Below are 19984 nucleotides of genomic sequence, written 5' to 3'. Positions count from 1 at the left end.
TACTTGGCTGCTAAGTGCTATGTTAAACTATTTCTGAGCAGTATAAAATAATTAACAGTGTAAATACCCTAATACAATGAGAGGAAAATATGAATAGAAGCCTAATTATAAACACTAAATATATACATAATAGATAATACAATTATTATTAGATTAACATAAATATCTAAATAAGGAGAAAACTACAGTATTTTAGGACTTGGTCAGCCTTCAACTTCAGAGACATACAAAACGATTGGATCAAGAAAAAAAAAACCCTCATAAAACCAGAAGAGTTTATGCAAACTATTTTATAATTTGGATTTTGTTAGTTTCATTTTTCCTGAAGTCCCCTGAAGAAAATTTACTTCATATCTTGCCTTCAGAAAATTTACACTAATGTACCCATATATACTTAGAGTAGTGAAACTAATTTAACAATTTTGTAGGCTGGGATTCTGTTGATTCATTAGAACTAAATTATTCCACATTCATCTACTCCCTGCTCCTCTTTATTATACTTGTACATGTGGAATATATTTGGTTACATTAACACAGTCTGCTTTAACATAGGCTGGGATATTTTTACAGATTCAATAATTCAAGGTAAGGGGCTAGGAAACAAAACACCTTAAAAACAACCAACCAAAACAACCAACCCCAAAAACTCAAGCAAGAAACAATAAAACACAGCCAACCAAAAAAAAAAAAACCCACAAAAAAAACTCCAAACAAATCCACAAAAAAACCAGAATCAAGCACACATATAACTATGAGTTTTTCAAATAATCTTTAGAAAAGGTCCTAAGACTTGGCTTAGGTTAAGCAGCTGCTCTTTGAAGTTTTCAAGCGTCACAGAGGAAAGGAGTGCTGCCATCACAGACATAAAAGGCTGAACTATTAATCTTAAAAAACAATTCAAATTAATAGACAATATTTATGTAGCATCCAGAAGAATGAGAAGCACTCTACATAAATACACACAGGTCACTGCAGTCACAAACTCACACGACACAAAGGGACCTAAGACACCAACATCGCACTTGGGCTTGCGCGACCGGGCCTGGTGCACACACAGAACACTCAAGACCTCGTGCAGGTGTCTGAATTTTACAACTGCCTCCCACACATCACATCTGGTCTGCTTCTTTTAGGATAGCTGGTAAAAACACTAAGATTGTCAAGACACACTAGGAAGCCTGGTAGCCTCCCTGTCATCTGCCTCAGGATTACTCCATTTCAACATCAAGTCAAACTGAAGTGCAAGACAAGTTAATAAGGAACCTATTATGAGGTATGCAAACAAAAAGTGGTCATTTCAAACACAGCTTGCAATATGTCGGGTTTAGAGAAAGCAACAAAACCTCAACATGCCTTAAAGATTGGAAAAATTAAATTCAAATCTCAATTATGTTTCATTAAGTTGCTCTCATTCAAGAACTGTTTTTCAGTCCTTTAATAAACAATCCAGTACAATTCCATTGCCATTATTTATATAATCATGAAGTCTCAAAATACTCACAGCTTTAAAATCGGTATTTAAACCGTAGTAAAACTAGTCACTACCCTATTTAGGAAAAATTTAAATACATATTTAACACCATATGTCTGATGAAGGCACTAGGCAAATGATTACCTTATATAACGTTTCTGATCATGCAATGTTGACGGAGTTTCAAGCAGCTTATCCAACAAAAGTTCTCGTAAAGCTTCAATTCTAGTTTCAACTTCAGCATAATCTAGGAATAGGGAACAGGAATAAATCCAATGTGTCCTTAAACAGTGTCATGAACTGAAAATTATGTTATTTTCCTAGGGTATCACTTGTGGAGTTAATGTGGAAATCAATATAAATCATTTATAACAAGCCACATCTGAAAATATTGCACATGACAGTTTTACAAAACCAGAGAATTAGACTTTCAAGTTTTTCCAACAATAGTGAGAAAGGCACTCAAAGTCACATTATAATTACTGCAATCTTTTTTTATGTCTAGTAATACCAAGCCTAAATAAATAAATAAAATTGGCTGTGATTTCACATTTTGTAGTATATGCTTCACTCAGAAAACTTGCCAGAAATATTGCCTAGAGTAATTGGCTCCTATAAATCCGTAATTTGTATGGATGAAATTCTGTATCAAAACCACAAAAAGCTCTTTGGTCTCCTATGTGTTTTTTAGCCTTTAAGTTAAAAAAAAGCCCCAAAACCATTAAAATACAGAACCCATATCTTACATTTTTTGAACACTTGAACCTCTGTCTTTCCGAAGAGGGACTTGGCTTTTTCGTAGTCATTAATAACCACATCATAATCGCCCTTCAAAACAAAATCAAGCATTTACATTTATAAAGAAAAAGAATAATGTCAAAAGGCTACTTTCAGCAAATAGAAAATTATTTTTAAAGTATTATACCTTCTGGATATTTCTTTCAATATTTAAAGGAAGATTGAAAAGAAATTTAAAGCGCTGAAGAACATTAAGGGCATTTCTCGTTGAATCAGCTTTGTCCTTGCGACCCAGCACTTCTTGAAATAAGGTATCTGCTGTGTTACTGGCTCCTATTTCAAAAGGGTGACAGTAAGAGAAAGTAGAGTTAATAATCAGTTGAAATCACAAACAGATTTTCTTCATTTTCATGAGTTATTCAAGGGTTTTTTTTAGATCATATGAGTAATTACTGCTGATTTTTATACTTTTTTGTTCAATTGTGTTCACATTTTACAACTGCTGAAATTCTATTTCTAAGTGAACCACTTAGCATTTTAATGTGGTAAGACCCCTGTGTGATTAATAACAATCACTCTTTCCTATTTCAAATGCTTAGCTTTGCTGCAGATATTTTATAGTTTGCTTTGGCTCCAGATGTACATTTGACAACCAAATTATGCATCTCAGGATATAGAAAAAATCACAAAAAGCTTTATTTTTAAAGATAGTATAATTTCATTTTGTTAATTAATGTCAGAACTTCAAAAGTTATCACTGGGTCTTACAAACAATTTTTTAATGTTTTCAAGTCTTAAAAATTATTAACAATATGTGAGCCACTTAAAAGTACCAGTGGTTAAGACAAAGACAATGTCATGACTAAAAAAGCCTAACTAGCTGGTCACTGTAACAGAATGAATACAAATTGTCTTCACAATGCATTAAAACTCTTACTGGCTTCATCGCACACAAGATGAAGCCTTGGTCAACAATCTCATGAATTTTAGTCTCTATACTATCTAAAAATACTCTTCAACAAATACATTAAATATCGCCTTAAAACTTTTTCTATCCAAACTAAAAAGCATCCTATTTTCTAACAAAGATTGTTTCCTCACATAGAATATAAAATTTCATTTATAGTAGAGAAGACTAACACTGCATATGAATATTTGCATTTTTCAACTTATGACTTACTTCTAATTTAAAAAAAAAGTGGAACTGCTTTAGCCTTTTTCATCATTGCGTGTAGAAGTTTCTACATTATCTGGTCTAGTGACTATACTTTAAGCAAAGATGAAAAAAATTACATCAGTCTCGCTGGGTGGCTTGCATGCCATTTTCTCTAGTCAACACTGTGGGTGGCCTGCTCATGTTAAAAGTAGTCTTTGTAAAATAATTGTTATATCTAAATAATGTTTAAACTTTGTTGAAATTTTGAAGCCTTGATGTAAAAAAAGTTTTGTCAGGACATCTATTTCCACCACATACTATTCAGCATAGAATACTTTAATCCATTAAGGAGAAATGCACAATGAAAACAGTTAGCTGGACATTTAAATACAGATCACTGTTAAAGTATGATTTTCCTAAAGGTTATATGAAATGATTGTTTTGTAAATCCTTCTAGTAAGTTACATTTTGTTTGTTTGAATTCATGTTTCTTGTCCATTCTTTTAACAGTCCAGAAGCAATGTGCTGTACCTGGGAATTGAAGCTATACTCATGAAGTATTTTATTTTTATTCAACTCAAACCTGTTTTAAAAGGTAATTGACAACAGCAGGAAGACCACAGTGATTTCTATCTTCATCTCTTTACGAAATCCTCAATTCAGGTAAATGATTCTACTTTTTTTTTAATGGTACTTTTTGTGTTTTATAAGAAATTTAAATTATCAAATTACTAATTAATGTATTAATGAAATTCAACACTTCATGCAAAACAGGTCTATCTTTTTAGAATGAAAATATTGCAACATTTCTTCCCTCCTCATCCCTCCAAATCCTTTCTACAATAACTTTTAACTACAATAATTTTTATCTCTTGATTACTGATGAACCATCCATGGATAAAGTTTCAGTTCTTATATTGACTATGTTTTCAAAATTGATGATTCGTCTACAGTGACTGAAACTGTCACTTCAAAATAAATCTCTAGTTATTCAACAACTGTCTTAGAGCCTGACAAAACCACTACATAATGGAATTAGATTTACCTCCTTTAATGTACAATTCTTCATTAAATTAATTAAAAGACATTGTATGTTTTTAATAATATAAATTTAACAGCTTGTTTAGCAATTAAATTGAGCAAAAATTCCAGCCATCTATAATTCCAGCTATAACACCAAACCGTTCTTTTACTATCCCATGCCATTTCAATTCAATAATTTGATTCTTCTTAACATACATTCAGATGCTATGGAAAACATGCTCATTATTAAGGGTTTGTAACCAAGCTCACACAACAGCAGTTGTCTGTCAAAACATGCACCTACAGTCCATAAAATGCACAATTCAACTACAGAATTAAAGTCATTTTTGAAAGCAGTCCCTGCTACTCATGGATTATAGAAGCTTTTCAATGGTCAGACAAGAAACAAAGCTTTGATCCTAAACTATTTTGCATAATATTATTTACTCTTTTTAAATCCTTGTATTCCTACTTCCCTGCCACCCACCCATCATGACTTGCAAAGTATCGTGAGGAAAAGCAGCCAATTCTTTTCATAGCAGAGCCAAACTTCAAACTACTCTGAAGTGTCTGGCACAAGTTCTTCTAAAGATCCAGCTTGAAAAAGACAGTTTGCATTGTCTACATAGAGTTCAGACACCATTTATCAAATGAAACAGTAATTATATATTATAGGTAAATTTATCTTATATTTGTGTATATAGGAAAATATCACCGGCCTAAAGTTTTGCTTTTTTATTTAAAATCTGTCACACAATTTAGTAAAAAGAGAAAGTGCTCTTCAAGGAATCTGTGTTTGGTGCATGACATGGCCTAAATACAGAACACTGAGGTTTGCTCTGGAAAATTTCAGACAATGCTTCTTTTTCTCCTACCTATTTGTGCCAAATATTCTACATACACAGATACATGCTACAGTCTTTATTATTTAGAGGTGTAAGGTTTTATGTGGTATTTTTTTGGTGATTTTAAAATCTTTCGGCAGTTTGCTTTTTTTCATTTCAGGCATCAAGATGAGGGAATAACATTGTTCAAAATACACCTTTATTGTGAGCATCAAGGAATCCCTATTGAAAAGGGCTAGAGCAAAAGGTTCACAAAACCCCCTGCTTTCTTTGTGCTCCCCACACAAACAGTCACTGCTTTCTTCATACAAGAGAAGAAAAACAGTGAACTTCCATGTCACTTTCTTGATTTCATAAAACACACTCAGACTTTCCAACACTGAGTCAGCTATCTGCATGTCATTGCTGCTTATTGATACAGCACTAAGGGAAACATCCTCTCTGAAAAAAATCACAATGAAACAAAGTAAAATTATCTTGGCTGAAGTCCCAGAATTAAGAAAAAAAAAATAAAGAAAAGAGTAACTTTTTTTGATCTGGTGAAACACATACCGAACTGCAGCAAATTCAAGCCATCTCTCTCAATGCAACCTTAAAGCTTTTCAAGGTTTCTAAAAAGAATGCTCATGCCAAATAGTCTAAATGCCAGCACATTAAGTGAAAAAGATCCTGTCAATAGACCTTGTTACTGCAAACATCTTATGATCAGGACTTTTTCTGCCTTTAACGTCTTACAATATTAGTATTTAGCTAAGCTCATCCTTCTACAGTTCTGTCTGTCCATACAGTTCCTCTGTTTTCCTCATCCACTCAAACTTGAGATGCCATCAAAATTAATCTAAAGTAAGCACTTTAGAAGATATTTATTTTGCTATTTATTTGCTTTGTTATCGCAAACACTGCCAGAAGTTGTGACAACTGCTACTACTTATTTCAAAGGATGCATTATCGCACCCTGGAACCATTATCACCAAACAGGGAAGAGATGAGAGACTGTTTTCTACCGTCTACAATATTCCTAGGAAAATATTAAAGCCTGTTAGAAAGTCCAAAGTCCATAAATAGCTGCTGCTGGAAGGACAAAACTTACTGTTCAGTACATTCTCCAGTTTTTGCGTCATGGATCCTTCTACTTTTTCCGTTCCATCCGCTTCCAGTTTCTGATGGATTGCTGGAATAAAGTGTCTAGTTAAAATACAGAACACTTTAATAGGTGGGAACACATTACATCAAAGTGACACTTTTAAACATTTTTAAAATTAAAAATAAAGTGTTATTTTTCTTTTTAGACACAAAAAAATACAAACATGCTTCATGGCAGCAGTCTAGTAGAAGACAGGGATTAGAGTCAGACACTGCAAAATTTTAACCATTACTTTGACACAGACTTCCTGTATCTTCTTGAACAAGACAGTAATGCTTAAGGAAAAAAAAAAACCCACAATCATAAGGACAAAACAATCTATTAGCTATTATAATCTAAATTATCCATTTTGTACTGGAATTAATTAAAATTTGTATTTTGAAAAGTACCACTTAAACACATAATACTTCTGCCTTGTAAGTCATGGATGTCACAAAAAAAGAAATTACCAATAATTAAAGGGTAGAATGAGAGTGGCTAGGAATCTGGATGATGCCAAAATCAAGTGCTAAAACATTCCCCCATTGCTTCTTTTTATCTATAAAAAGGCACTCCTAAAATACAAAATAAGAGTTTCTTGGAGCATTAACCATTATCTCAGTGCTTCTGTGTAATTTTGCTCAAAACAACAGGAAAACAGAGGGAAGGTTACTTTATTTTTTTTTTTTTTTAAAATGATGCTATATTTCTCCTGTCCTAAATGCCAAAATCCAGAACTCTTATTCCTATGTGGTATTACTTTTGGAGGTGGAAATACACAGTGTCAGCACTAATTGGTTCTTTTACTATAATTTACTCTAATTTCTTTTTCAGTGAGGGAGAGACTTAGCAGGACAGCCTGATGACACTATCTTACTCTGAAAATATGAACAGTGAATGCAGCGTAGGTAGTCCTTTCTTCTACTTCCCCTCTCTCACACAGTCCTCCTTCCCTCTTCTACTGTTGAGCACAGCCAGCACAAACCAGTATTTCTCTCTTTTAAGGTATTATTCCTGGATATATGCAGCATATATAAAATATGATTTTCCTTTCAAATTTTTAATCTGTTAACATGCAAAACCTGCTCTATCAAATAGCCATGAGCTCCTATTGCTTTAGATATATTTAAGGCTTAAAAAAAAAACCTACTGCTTTCTGCTTGTTCTCAGTAGAATGAAGTTAAGCTACCCTTGAAAACAGTGATTACCCAGTGCTTTGAAAAAAGCGAGGAATGGTAATATTTTAGTTCAAAACACAGATGCAGTTCTGAAAGCAGCCTCTCAATTGTTCCAGCTTATCTTGCTCCGGTTGGTATGGCAGAGCAATGTGAGCTCCTCAACTGGATTCTTTTAAGGTGAAACAACATAAGAAGCAGCACTCCAAGACTACACCTGATGAGCTGAAAGAGATACCTGGATATCAATCCGCTGGGGGAAAACTGAACTAGGTCTGAAATATTGCCATAAACTGCCCATACCATGCATACAGAGATGCCACTGCCAACCGGTTTCCTCTCCGGTGCCACCCCTACTTGCCCAGGCCATGCAGCTGCAAGCTAACAAGTGAACAAGGACAGGAACCCTGTGGTTCTGAACTCACTCCTACTGCAAGGAGTGGGCAAAGGTGGCTATTCTGAAACAAGATAGACCTCTATAATCTCCAGGCTCTTTCAAAGGAGGAATTTTTACTGGGGGGTGGTAGAGGAGACAGGCAACTAACACCAGTGTGCAATTAAAAAAACTAAAAAAAGAAAAGAGAAGGAAAATTACATTATGCTCAAATATCCATATCTGACCCTTCAATCTCTTGATCCCACATAAAGAATTACAGGAAGTCTTGCTTTCATGAAAATACAAGAACAACTCTATTTTCATTCTTAAAGTCATCAGAGGGTGGGAAGAAAAATTTCATTAAGACACTATATTTCTTAAGACAATTAAGCCTTAAATGAAATGAACTAAAACTAACATATTCTTGCATATTTTAAGGAGATCTATCTTAAAAGACAGTGTGTTGTTAACTACTACACATATTTTGTGTACAACATGGACAGCACTTACCAACAAGAATAAGTCTACAATATAATAACAAAAACATCAGTGGCTCTACTGACATTATTCCATTTCCATATATTATTTTCAGCTAGAGGCAGACAATTACTGTAGTGCAATTAACATTTCATACTGAAAAAAAAGTTCAGCAGAACAGCAACCACAACATAAACAGTCATTCAAAAGCCAAATGCTGCAAGTACTATTGGAATCACATCAAACTGCAATGATTTTAATTTCTGCATTTTGAAATCATTCTATGAAACTTACTTTTGAAAGATACTTTAAAAACGAACATGGATAAAAAACTAAGTTACATACTGCCTAAGAGATTTTTAAAATTTAGAATTTTGGAGCCATTAATTACATACTATTAATTGCTTACGAATTCAATATCATGTGGCTTCTGAAGGGGGCACACCTAAGCATTTCCAAAATGCTTATACCTGCAATATCTACACCTCTATCAAAGCATACATACTGGCAACAAATGGTAAAACATGATGGGGACTTCCTTCTTGTACATAAGTTTTAAAAGAATACTATTTACTGTGTTAGAACCTTCAAAAAGTCTCAAAATGTAGCTCCTTATTATGAAGGCAGATTATTTAGAAATAATGATGATATTAAAGTTAAAATATCATGATCTTTAATCAGTTGCTGAAAGTTAAAATACATCTTCCCAAAGCACTTCTATCTTCTTCAGAAAAGAACATACAATAGCGATATACTATTCCCTCCTCTACCTTTTAGAAGGCAGAAAATAATTTTTTTTACATTGGTAGATTTTGTGCATAGCAACCTGGAAAATAGGATTCAAGAATCATAGCTTGAAAATTTTAATGTTGGAAACCCAGGTAGAATGATCCTATTAAATCAATTCATAATGTACTTTCAGACAGAGAAAAGTATGTCAGTGGGGCAAAAAAAATAAAAATAAACCAAGGTGTTAAGTTTCAGAAACGTGGAAAGCATTGCAGAGTACAGATAAAGGCAAATTAAGCATATGGAACTAGGAATGTAAACCAAAAGGCATTTTTGAACTATTGTCTGAAATAAGGTATATTAGGACATTCTGTAAAATCTAAACCTACTTAAATTACTCTGTGTTCACACAATGAATTTGTTATATTTCCTTTTACATGTTTAAGCTACTTTGTTTAGTGTAGCTATTTTTACATATTATACTCAGATTTAGCAATAGGTACATTTGTTGTGTTCCAAGGCTAAATTACAAAAGAAAAAAAAAGTTTTTGCAGTGAAAAGGCCTTCTAATAAAGCCTAAGCTTACTCCATTTGCATCAAATGATTTTGAAAAAGATAAGTGCATGCTCCTTCCATGGGGACCAGACAAAAAGTCTTTGATTTAGAAGTTTAGACAAATGAAACTATATGCAGTCAGGAAAAGTATCTGTAGACCTCATCTTTGGAAGGAATTTAGAAATACTAAAGTTATTTTTTTCTCCTAAAGTGCTAAATCCATCTAATAGTGGGATGATACCGTTTGGGACAGCCCCCGTTCTCCTGTACCCAAAGCGCTTCCTTTTGCTGGATGTAGCAATCGCACAGCTGCAGGGCAGCTGTAGTGAGATAATTTGGTGCAAAACTAACTCACTAAGGAAGAAATGCTGCTTTACTGATCAGTGCACTTTTCTAACATTGCCTCAGTGGCAGCACTGCAGTATAAGGAAAGGAGCATATGGCCAAGGGAAGGTGGAAAGCCATCCTACTCTTCCCACACTATCCACTACTTAAGATTACCCTCAACTCATCACTGTTGTTGATTGCAACAAGAAGAGTAAGGAGAAAATTTCACATATTTGAAGGCTTGAAGTAAAGGATGAATGAGATTTTTCTTCAACTGCCAGTTACCCTGGATTTACCTGACAGAAGCTATACAAGTTGGAAAAGCAGCTGGAAATCTAGCAGAATCTGTTCCTTATTTTTAGGAGCTTTACTGTAAGAAGCTTACAATAAATAAAAGCGAGGAAAGGCTACATCTGGATGCTTCAGCTAAGGCCAGATAATTAACTGTATTTTGTATCATCTTTGCCAGTAAGTGTTCACGTTTCCCAGCTAAGAATATTTAAAGGATTGCAAACTTCACAGCTGCAGGCAGATACTGATTAATAATAGTGAAGAAACTAGGTTCAAAACTCACAACCTCTAACTGTGACTAAATACACCAGGACATATGCAAAGTTCAATCTGGCAAATAATCCATAATTATTTGCCTTTATAAAAAAGGCCTTGCATTGAAATAAACTGCAATTAATTTATTGCTACTTGTGTTGAAAAAAATTTTATTTAATCTAAGAAAGGATATGGGGTTTTTTCCCTATATTTATGGCAACCATAAATCTATTAAATTAAACCATACTTGCCAGGATCATGCAGATTTTGATTTGCAAATTTCATACTTGATTTCCTCATTAGATATTTTTAAAACACATTTTGAGCTAGGCATCAGGCATGACATTCTCAAAAGTTCATCAGCCTAACTCTCAGCTCAAAGCAACACAGACGAAAATTTTCTGCTGTTTTCTGACTAAAGGATGGCTAGAAATGCATTTTGCATATCTGAAAATCTTACTCATTCTCGCAGAAATGTGGTTAAAGAAAAAAAGTACTTAAAAGAAATCACATCCTTTTAGTCAGGTGCAGAAGACAGGAGTGGAAAAAGTACAAGAAGGGCAAGGCCGACTCAGCAAAGTATTTCTGATGTCGTAACTAAACTGGGCACCAAAGAACAGTACTAGTACAAAGATCAGTACACCCAAGGCATGAATAAAGAGTGCCTTTAGTTTCCTTTATTGGAAGATTAACAATGTTTTGTAATTTTAGCAGAATATAAGAAGATTATTGATGAGAACAGTATCCCTATATAAGGTAAAAATTGTTCTGAATGGATTCAACAGGACTGCAGAGCTGCATATAAGAGGAACACAATAAAGATAGCATGCCATGAACAGAGCTCTTAATACATTACTTTATGAAAATCTTTTAAAAAATGTATTTTTTTCCTATGGCCATTAGTTAATAGTGCTAAGTCTAGTTTGGTTTGGTCATTCCTGCAGTGCCCCCTGAGAATTCTAGCTATTTATGTATTGGCATATCAAACTTGGCTTTGTTTTGGGTAACATTATTAATCCTAGCAAAAAAGACAAAATAGTGAACTAAATGCAATATTGTCTTAAGTTGCCTTTTTGTGTTTTTTTTTTTCTCTAGCATTTACTTCTTCAAGCTTGTTTACCCAGCACAGTGGAAAAAAATCAAAGAAAATGGACAGTCTTAACATGATATTTTAAGGTAATTAAAGCACAGTGCTTGGAAGGGAGGCTTTATTGATACAAAAACTCCAAAAATTTTAGTCTAAAAACATTATGAGACCAGACAACTGGTTCTCAGATGGACTTATATTAAAGTAAGTCTGGTATCTCTGGGCAAATATCTTGGAAATAGACAGGAAAATGTGGCTTATTATTCTGCCTATGGATGCACTAAAAATTCCAGGACTGGATCTAGGCCTTTGCCAGAACACTTCAGCGTTAAAGAGCACAGAACATGCTATTCTTTCTTTTCTGGCACTAACTTTCTGCATCTGTGAAACATAAAAATAGTGAAAATAAAAGCAGCTTTTAAATGTTGCATTTATAAGGTGGTATGGAAATCAAAATGGAATAATGCATGAAATTAAGGTGGGTTTATGGCTTGCAGGAAAAGTCTGGGTCAAATTTAATCATAGATAACTTTTTTGCACACTTGCAATCAATTGCAGAAGTTGCTGATGAAAAATTGCAATTGCAAAATTTATTTCTCCTTCTACATACTTTACTATTTTTCAAATTCAAACAAAAAAGTTAACTTACCTGAAAAAAACCCTAAGTTCATAAAATATGACAGCTACACAGTAACTATAAGCTGCCAAAACTGCATCCCTTTGGAGAAATTCGGCTATTTTTTAAATTGCACCTCTAAAGCAACAACTGATGAAGAAGCTGCACGAGCAGTCAGGATAAAAGCAGGTACAGGCTTGGACAGAGAATTTTCATTATGGCCTGTGACAATTCCTGCTGTTTTCTACATTTTCTAATCAGATTTTTCTCTTGCTTGAGACAAAAAAATCCCCCAACTCCCCACACAATGCCATGCTAGGACCTGCAGGAAAGGAAATTTTGAGCCTTTTATCAATTGTGATAACTTTTGCTTTTATGAAGTTGCACTAAGGTAACAATTGTTCTGTTACACAAATTGACAGTAAGAACTGCACGAAGAGGAAGCATTCTTCTGAGACTAAACTGTCTACCATCAGTTGGATACTTTATGGCACCCCTACATCAGGTCATCTTTCTCTAGAATACATTTCTCATTTTAATGTCCCTCTTGTTATCTAGTGCTGAAAGATCAGAACACAAGTTTTCAACAACCAAAATTAAGTTTAATTTTAATAATGCCTAATTAGCACATCTATTTTTTCTGAATGCTGAGAAGGCCTGTAAATGTAAGGACAAAATATGAAGCAATGATAGTACTTCTGCTTCTCATTCAGCTTTTATCTGTAAGGGTAACACAAGGACAATTCAAATATTCAGACAGGAGGGCCCACTTGGAAAGCTAGACAGTAAGCAGAGAGCAGATCAGCTATTGTTTCATGATGACTACATGAAGGCATGATCATAATTCTTAACTTGAAATAATCCAACTTGCACCTACTACGGGGCACAGACATGCAGGAAAACTGCTACTCTGAAGTGACTGATAGGCTCTCAGATATGTATCCTATACATGCAGCATCATTTTTTTATTCTTTCCAGTTTGTTTCCATGGCTCTATTCTTTCTTATGCTCTACAAATTATTATCTTTAAAATCACTACCTGTAGCAGCAGACTGTTCTTACCCTGCAAAGACAATATTCTATCACTTGAAGTAGGATGAGGAAGATAACATTAATAGACACACAGCACAGGGAGAAGTAGAAACAGAGCTATTCCAGACATTTCAAGTCACCTGCACAACACTTAGTAGCAATCATACATTTGAATTTGATTTACCCAAATTCATAAGTTGAACAAAAATCCATACTATTTGAAAAAGTATACACAAAAGTGAAGTAAAGTAAAAGTGTTAATTAAATTTGTTACAAAACAGCGATGTGATAACAGCAAAACCTAGTATACCATCCCAATGCCACTCTACCAAGCAAAAACAGTCATGCACTGGCATTTAACTGGACAAAAGAAAACCATTTCAAAATTAATCTAATTTGCAAACAGAATCACTAATGAAAAATTGGATTGGCTCTATATAATCTCCTTAAATTCAAATGGAGCAAAGCTCCTCAGAAGTCTGAAGTGAAGGGACATGCTTATGACAGACTAGCATCAGTTTTTAGCTTCTCAAATACCCAGTCTGACTCAGAATTGAATATAGCTCAGGTGATATTTTTTGTTTTATTTTCAGAGAAAATGCATTTAACAGACATAATGGCAGAAACACTGACTTAGTCTGAATCCAATCTTGAATGAGTGAACGAGCACTAACACGCTCATTCTAGAATAAGCCTTAGGGAATGAACTATAAAAATAGTCAATAAGAAGAAAAAAACAGAATATAAAAAACCAGGCACTGGCCAGATTAGGATCATTTCAGCCAGGTAATTTCAGCTACACTATCCTAGCTTATGCATTAACAAAGGTAGTAGACAAAATGCCAACTATAGTCCAAGGTCCCTATCATGCAGGTATTCCCACAGGCCACATATCTGAACAGGAGTGGGAAATGGAAAAAAAGGAACAGTGCTGTAACAGCAGTGCTTCTTTTGTACAGACTTCCTGAAAATGTGTTTGTAGCGGTAATTGCAAAAAAGCCTGTTGCCATGGCAAACTAGAGAGCCAAATCTAAACCTCAAATTTTTTCATGTATCTGTGTTTTAAAGACATTACAGCATCTTCTTTACCTGCCAATAGAGATGTTGTACTTACATGTTTTTGTATAAGTGAGTGACTGAAGTAATTTCCCTATTTATTTTCATTTTATTTAAATAAGAAGAAACTGCAGCCTTAGGTCTTTGCAAAGAACATTTCATAAAAAGCATACTGAAAGAAAATTAATTTTCTAACTTTCCCAACAACTTCTGTGTGGGACACAATTTGCTCATGACGATAAAATATGTCTTAACTACAAAACAGCCACCCCTTTTAGGAATGCTACTTTCTAGGTTGCAATTAGAATTACAGGAAATGAACCAGCTGAACTCCCAACACTGACAAGTGGGTCAAGTTGAGATAAACCCTGCTCCCCTCAGCTCAGTTTACAGCTCCCTTTAGCTGCCGAAACAAACTTCCTGTTGAACATCTCCTCTGCAGAGTCACTGTCAAACTGTCAGCCAAGGTAACAGGCAGAGAGACGTGGGGATCTGATAAGGCTATTCTATTTTCCCAGAAATTAAACCAAACAGAGATGGGTTCTGGTCTATTTGAGCTCTTATTTTCTTAGTAAACAGCCTCTAAATCACAAAATACAATAAACATCTTAGGACTGCTTTTTATGCTTTCCATTGCTTATTTATGAAAATACTAATAATCATTTAAATGCGTAATAGAGTCTGATAGTACACTGAATATCAGACAGAACTTACTGGTCCTAACTAATGAAAAAAGCTGCAGAATAATCAGAAATTCAAACACTGTTAAATGTAAAAGAGTTTTAAAAGGCATGTATAAAAGCCGTAGAGGAGTATGAAGTAACTGGAGAAGCAAGTGTTATGCCTCCTAATGTGATCCTCCCATGAAAAGTTACCCTGTACTAATATAGGGAGACTTAAGAGAAATAACTGATCACAAGTAGCTCTGTTCTATAACTACAATTCAACAAACCTGCAGTTTATGAAGCATAACCACTGGGGTTAGAAGATGTGTTCTATGATAACTGAACGGGGAAAATTGAGAGTCTAAATTTTTGCCCCCAAAACACCTGTGTTTTTAAAAAGTAAATCAGATTTTAGAAATCTTCCCAAAGCAAGAGAGTTAAAAAAATACCTAAACTGAAATGAAAACTCAAAAAATTTAAATCATATTGGAAGACAGATAAAATGTATTCAGTAAGGGTTTTCCCTTCATTCACTTTTCATCTGTGACAGTTGTATGCTCAGCATCAAATAATAAAAGTCCACAGAACAATGGCTATGTCCCTAGGAGTTTGTGCTGAAACAACTGTTCAGCTTCCAAATATAAACTCCTCCTCATGTAGCTTTGTTGAAACATACAAATTCTAGTTGCACTTTTTAAAAGGAGAAAATAAGACATAAAAATTCACCCTTACATGTGTAAGGGCAGAAAACTGCTATCACATCATCATGCACAATCACTGTCCAGCCAGATTATATTTTTAATTTAATGTTCTTCTGTTAAAAAGTTTGAATTTCATAACTGCTTGCTGAAGACTTAATGGGGGTTTGTTTGCTTGGAAGCTTTTGTTTGGTGGTTTGTTGTTGTTTTTTTAAAATATGCATCTGAGCTGCTTCTCTAGAACAATGCTAATAACACTTGCTTTTAATTCTCAGCATCTTTCATTAGAGAAAACTGTAGTGATCAAATGTCCTGGAAAAATCTTTGACATCTGGCAGTAGGGCTGGATGATGGCACCAAAGAAATCTTTTTTTTCTTCTTGCTACTGGAAGCCATATCCAGCTTAACAGTTTATAATACCTATCACAAGTTCAAGTCTTAAAAAAGTTAAGCAATTTTTCCGGCTATATTTTCTCAAAAATATCATGAATAACAAGGAAGAAGAAGCAAATAAGTAGTTCTGCAGTCAAAACTGAAATTTGTATGCAATAAGAGTGGGCTCATCAACTGAAAAGAAGCAAAACCCTTTTGCACATGCATTCAATATGACATTTCAATAGAAAAATGTGTATTAAAATGCTACAGAGGGCAGCTGTGACCAACACTGAATCCTCATTAAGAATTTAATACTTCTGCTATTGAACCTAGTTAGATTTTGGCCAAAGGCATCAATGACCAAGATGGATAATCAGCACAGTGGTAAATGACAAATCAATTTGGGATGGTTTCCTGGGCACTGTTGCTGTCTTATCCAGGCCAGGGCCTCACCAGACAGGATTGTAAGTAGCCTACAATGAGGTTTGACCTGCAAGACATTTGATGCTTTAAGATTCTGTCTGTGTGTGCCTATATACAATAAATTTGTATATTAATATGGTAACTACAGTAATCTCACCTAGTGTGCTGCATTCTCCAAATAGCAAGCAGAACAGAAAGGCTCTCTGATTTCCCAAAGTAACCATGTCTGGACACTCATATAAATATCACCACCTGACTATTGAATAAGCATCATAAAATCAAGTATTTCTGTTGCTACAGTTTGCAAATCATCTTAATATTAACTCCAGTTTAACACTTCTCTTTCTTGCATTTGTGGTCTAAGCGATTTGATCAAGTGCCTTCAATTCCTTTAAGATACAGCTGGTGATATCTTTTGCAAATAAACCACACCAATCATCTAGCCAGTTCTAGCTTGTCACCAACACAATACAGATTTTGGGCTTATTATACAATTTGAGTACAGACTGTGAAGAGAAACAATATTTTTAGTATTAAATTCAACCATTTATGCACATAAGTATTTTCATTTATACTGTACTTATTAAGAGCAAGGAATCTTTACCTGACAGAGCATCTTGTGCTTCAAAAAATGTGCTGAGACCTCCTTTCACATAAGCTAGACTCCCTTCATTTTTCTTATTGGCTTGTTTCTTCAAATTCACAACAGCTGTTTTGAGCTGATCAAAACTGAAAACAAACAAGAAAACCCCAGAGACATTCAAACTGTAAGGTCAGCTAATAAATAAACAGAACAAAATATTTGGAAAATAAGGCCACTTACTTTCAGAACAACTAGTAAGGGTGAAGTAATTGCTAATGAGTGTGCTTTTCAATAATGAGAGTTTATTTTTAGTCCAAGGATGTCACTTTTTTAGTTTCAACCCTAAAAAGAGGGCTCCTATCATTTGTGATGGAAGAGATTTCTTTATAATACAAACTAGTCAAGACATTTCTTCTAAACATGCAACACTGCTTTTACTTAACTGTCTGTACTATATTAAATAGGTGACAGTAGAATTCACTACATATAGTACACAGTAGATTACCACTGAGATGTTAGGAATCTCTTTAATAATAACATTTGTTTAAATCTGCAGCTTTACTCACAAACCTTTCTCACTTTTGTTTCTAAATTCATTTAATATTTTTACATTGGTTTGGACATACAGTTCATAATTGAATAAAATATTAGTGCAAAATAAAAGCTGAATTCCTTGCTTTATGAAGGTATGTTTTTATATGCAGTCTGCTGAAGTATTTTTGAAAGGCACTTCATACAGCAATATTAACTATCAGTTCATCAATGTTGTTAGTATGGCAGCCTTCTTTTTATCTAAATTTCTCAATATTTCTCAATTTTTGCCAGTTTACATTTGATTTCACATCTTTATTTTTTGCAAGCACCTGCAATTAATGGACAAGTCTTATGCTGTGAATAAATCTTCATTACCTGTAGATAATTTTTTTGTTCTAAATCAAAGGATGAGGATTAATATGACCACAGCAGTTAGACTACTTGATTAACTAGAAAAACACCACTATGAACAAGCTCAGAAATACAAATATAGAAAGTAATTTTCATCCTTAAAGTCTTTCTTCCTGGCTGCAGGACAAAGCAATCTCTCTAATACAAAAAAAAAAAAATATCCAAAAACTGCGCTACACCTCTGTGAGGAGACGGATCAATGAAGTAGAAAACTATGACATAAGACAATTCCATCAATATTCTGCCCATTCTGAAAAGAGCTGGGGCAAAAAGACACATTAAGAGAACAAACTTTAGCCCAGACAATGAGAAGGCTATCACCACCTGCTGGGAGACAAAGCACACTGGTGCACTTAGAAGCATTTTCTTTTTATACTGATGATGTCACAACATTTTGCCTAATTTTCTATTTCCATCTGCTGGACAGAAATAACATTACTCATTACCTGGATTGGTCCACTTGGCATATGAGAAGTACTTACCAACAGCATTTTCAAGATAACAAAAATCTGTAGCTCTCCTTTTAAGCACTGTTTCATGTTATCTGATGATCTAACAGCGTGTTAAAGTAGTTTATTTATATTTAACAGGATATTTCCAGGATTAACAGAATTAGTAGAAAGGATGTTATACTGATTTGTTAAAAATAATATCCCTCAAGGAAAAAACAGACATAAACTAACCAAAATGTCAGTGCACTACACATTTACCATTTCCAATAGCTAAGGTTATGCAGAGGACGAAAACTAAACCATTGCTGTGTTTCCAGGAAAACAGCACAAATTATATGGGACAGATATTTATACAACTCCAGAATATTTTTAAGACTACACATTTTGAATTAGGAAGAAAAAGAAAACCAACCAAACCAGTTTTGCTGCTTCTTTATTTAAAGAGATACTTATAGTTAGATTCCAAACATGACTGGATTTACCCTACCCTTTGAGCATTTATTCCTGTTGAGTTTTACACTGCTCTTGGACCTTCAACACTAAAATATGGATTTTATAAACCAACATAAATGGAGTTAATATGCAAAAAATTCCAGAGTTCATTTAAAAGTACAAATTAACACTTTTTATTCCATTGGTTGGAGGAGATTGTTACTTGAAACTGTTGACATGGAATTTTTTTCAGCAAGAAGGATGAAATACTAAAGTTGAAACCAGAAAAAGTGTTAAAAATGTTTTTTCTTTTCTAAAAGCACCTAACTCATTCAAGAAGTATAGCCACTGATATTTATCCACTTCTGAGCTTGTGGCTCAGCTCTCACATCTTTCTTAAAGCAGTGGCCATAGATGGGCAGAGCACTTCAGCTGCAGCTTTAACAATGCCAAGCAGAATAATTATCCACAGATCTTACCTAACACATTGCTGCTGATACTCCCCAGAAGCTGATTTGCACTAGACAGTCAACTTTTACAAACACTGGATTGTCCTCTGTATGACTGCTTTTCAATCCCAGGTGTACACTCTCCTGCTTGCCTTCCCCCCACCTCTTTGAGTCTTGAATTCAGCTATTTCACAATTGCTACAGCCACAGCTGCCACTGGTTATCACATCCCCTGCCCTGCCTACAAGAATCAGATTCAGAAAGTAGCACCCCTGAAGGCCCATACCACAGCTATGTTAGAAGTCATTCACAGAACTCCTCAAAAGCCTCCTGGGATTGCTGCCCCTCCTGTAAATATGAAGGACATTAAAGCCTTGTACAAGAACCAGGGTCTGCTCTCTGGAGACTTCCCCAAGTTGCTTAAGGAAGATTTTGTTCACCTCCTCATGCAACTGTAATGTGGCCCGTTCCAGACTCCTGAACAAGATCTCAACCATCCTGCTCCATAACAAGGCCCACATATTTATTCCAGCTGTTCTTCACATGAAGGTCAAATCCCTCTCTTCTTTCCTGGCTATCTTTTTCAGGTGGCCTCTTGCTGTCCATCCCAAAATACATGAGCTATCCCAC

At 34.6% G+C, this 19984-nt stretch overlaps 1 protein-coding gene across 2 annotated transcripts in view; it reads right to left on the bottom strand.

Moving 5' to 3' along the window:
• EXOC2 (exocyst complex component 2) overlaps positions 1 to 19984 on the bottom strand; it is a 125301-nt gene that overhangs the window by 73245 nt on the left and 32072 nt on the right. For both annotated transcript variants that reach the window (XM_086900208.1, XM_023919773.2), the window contains 5 exons: positions 17098 to 17222; positions 6324 to 6404; positions 2397 to 2542; positions 2218 to 2299; positions 1616 to 1718 (listed from right to left, as the gene is read on the bottom strand). In XM_086900208.1, the coding sequence (XP_086756334.1) occupies positions 1616 to 1718; positions 2218 to 2299; positions 2397 to 2542; positions 6324 to 6404; positions 17098 to 17222 (537 nt within the window). The remainder of the gene's footprint in view (positions 1 to 1615; positions 1719 to 2217; positions 2300 to 2396; positions 2543 to 6323; positions 6405 to 17097; positions 17223 to 19984) is intronic.

This window comes from Cyanistes caeruleus, chromosome 1 (assembly GCF_971803275.1).
Source record: "Cyanistes caeruleus chromosome 1, bCyaCae1.hap1.1, whole genome shotgun sequence".
In the NCBI taxonomy this organism is placed as follows: domain Eukaryota; kingdom Metazoa; phylum Chordata; class Aves; order Passeriformes; family Paridae; genus Cyanistes; species Cyanistes caeruleus.
This window is presented reverse-complemented; position numbering and strand designations above follow the sequence as displayed.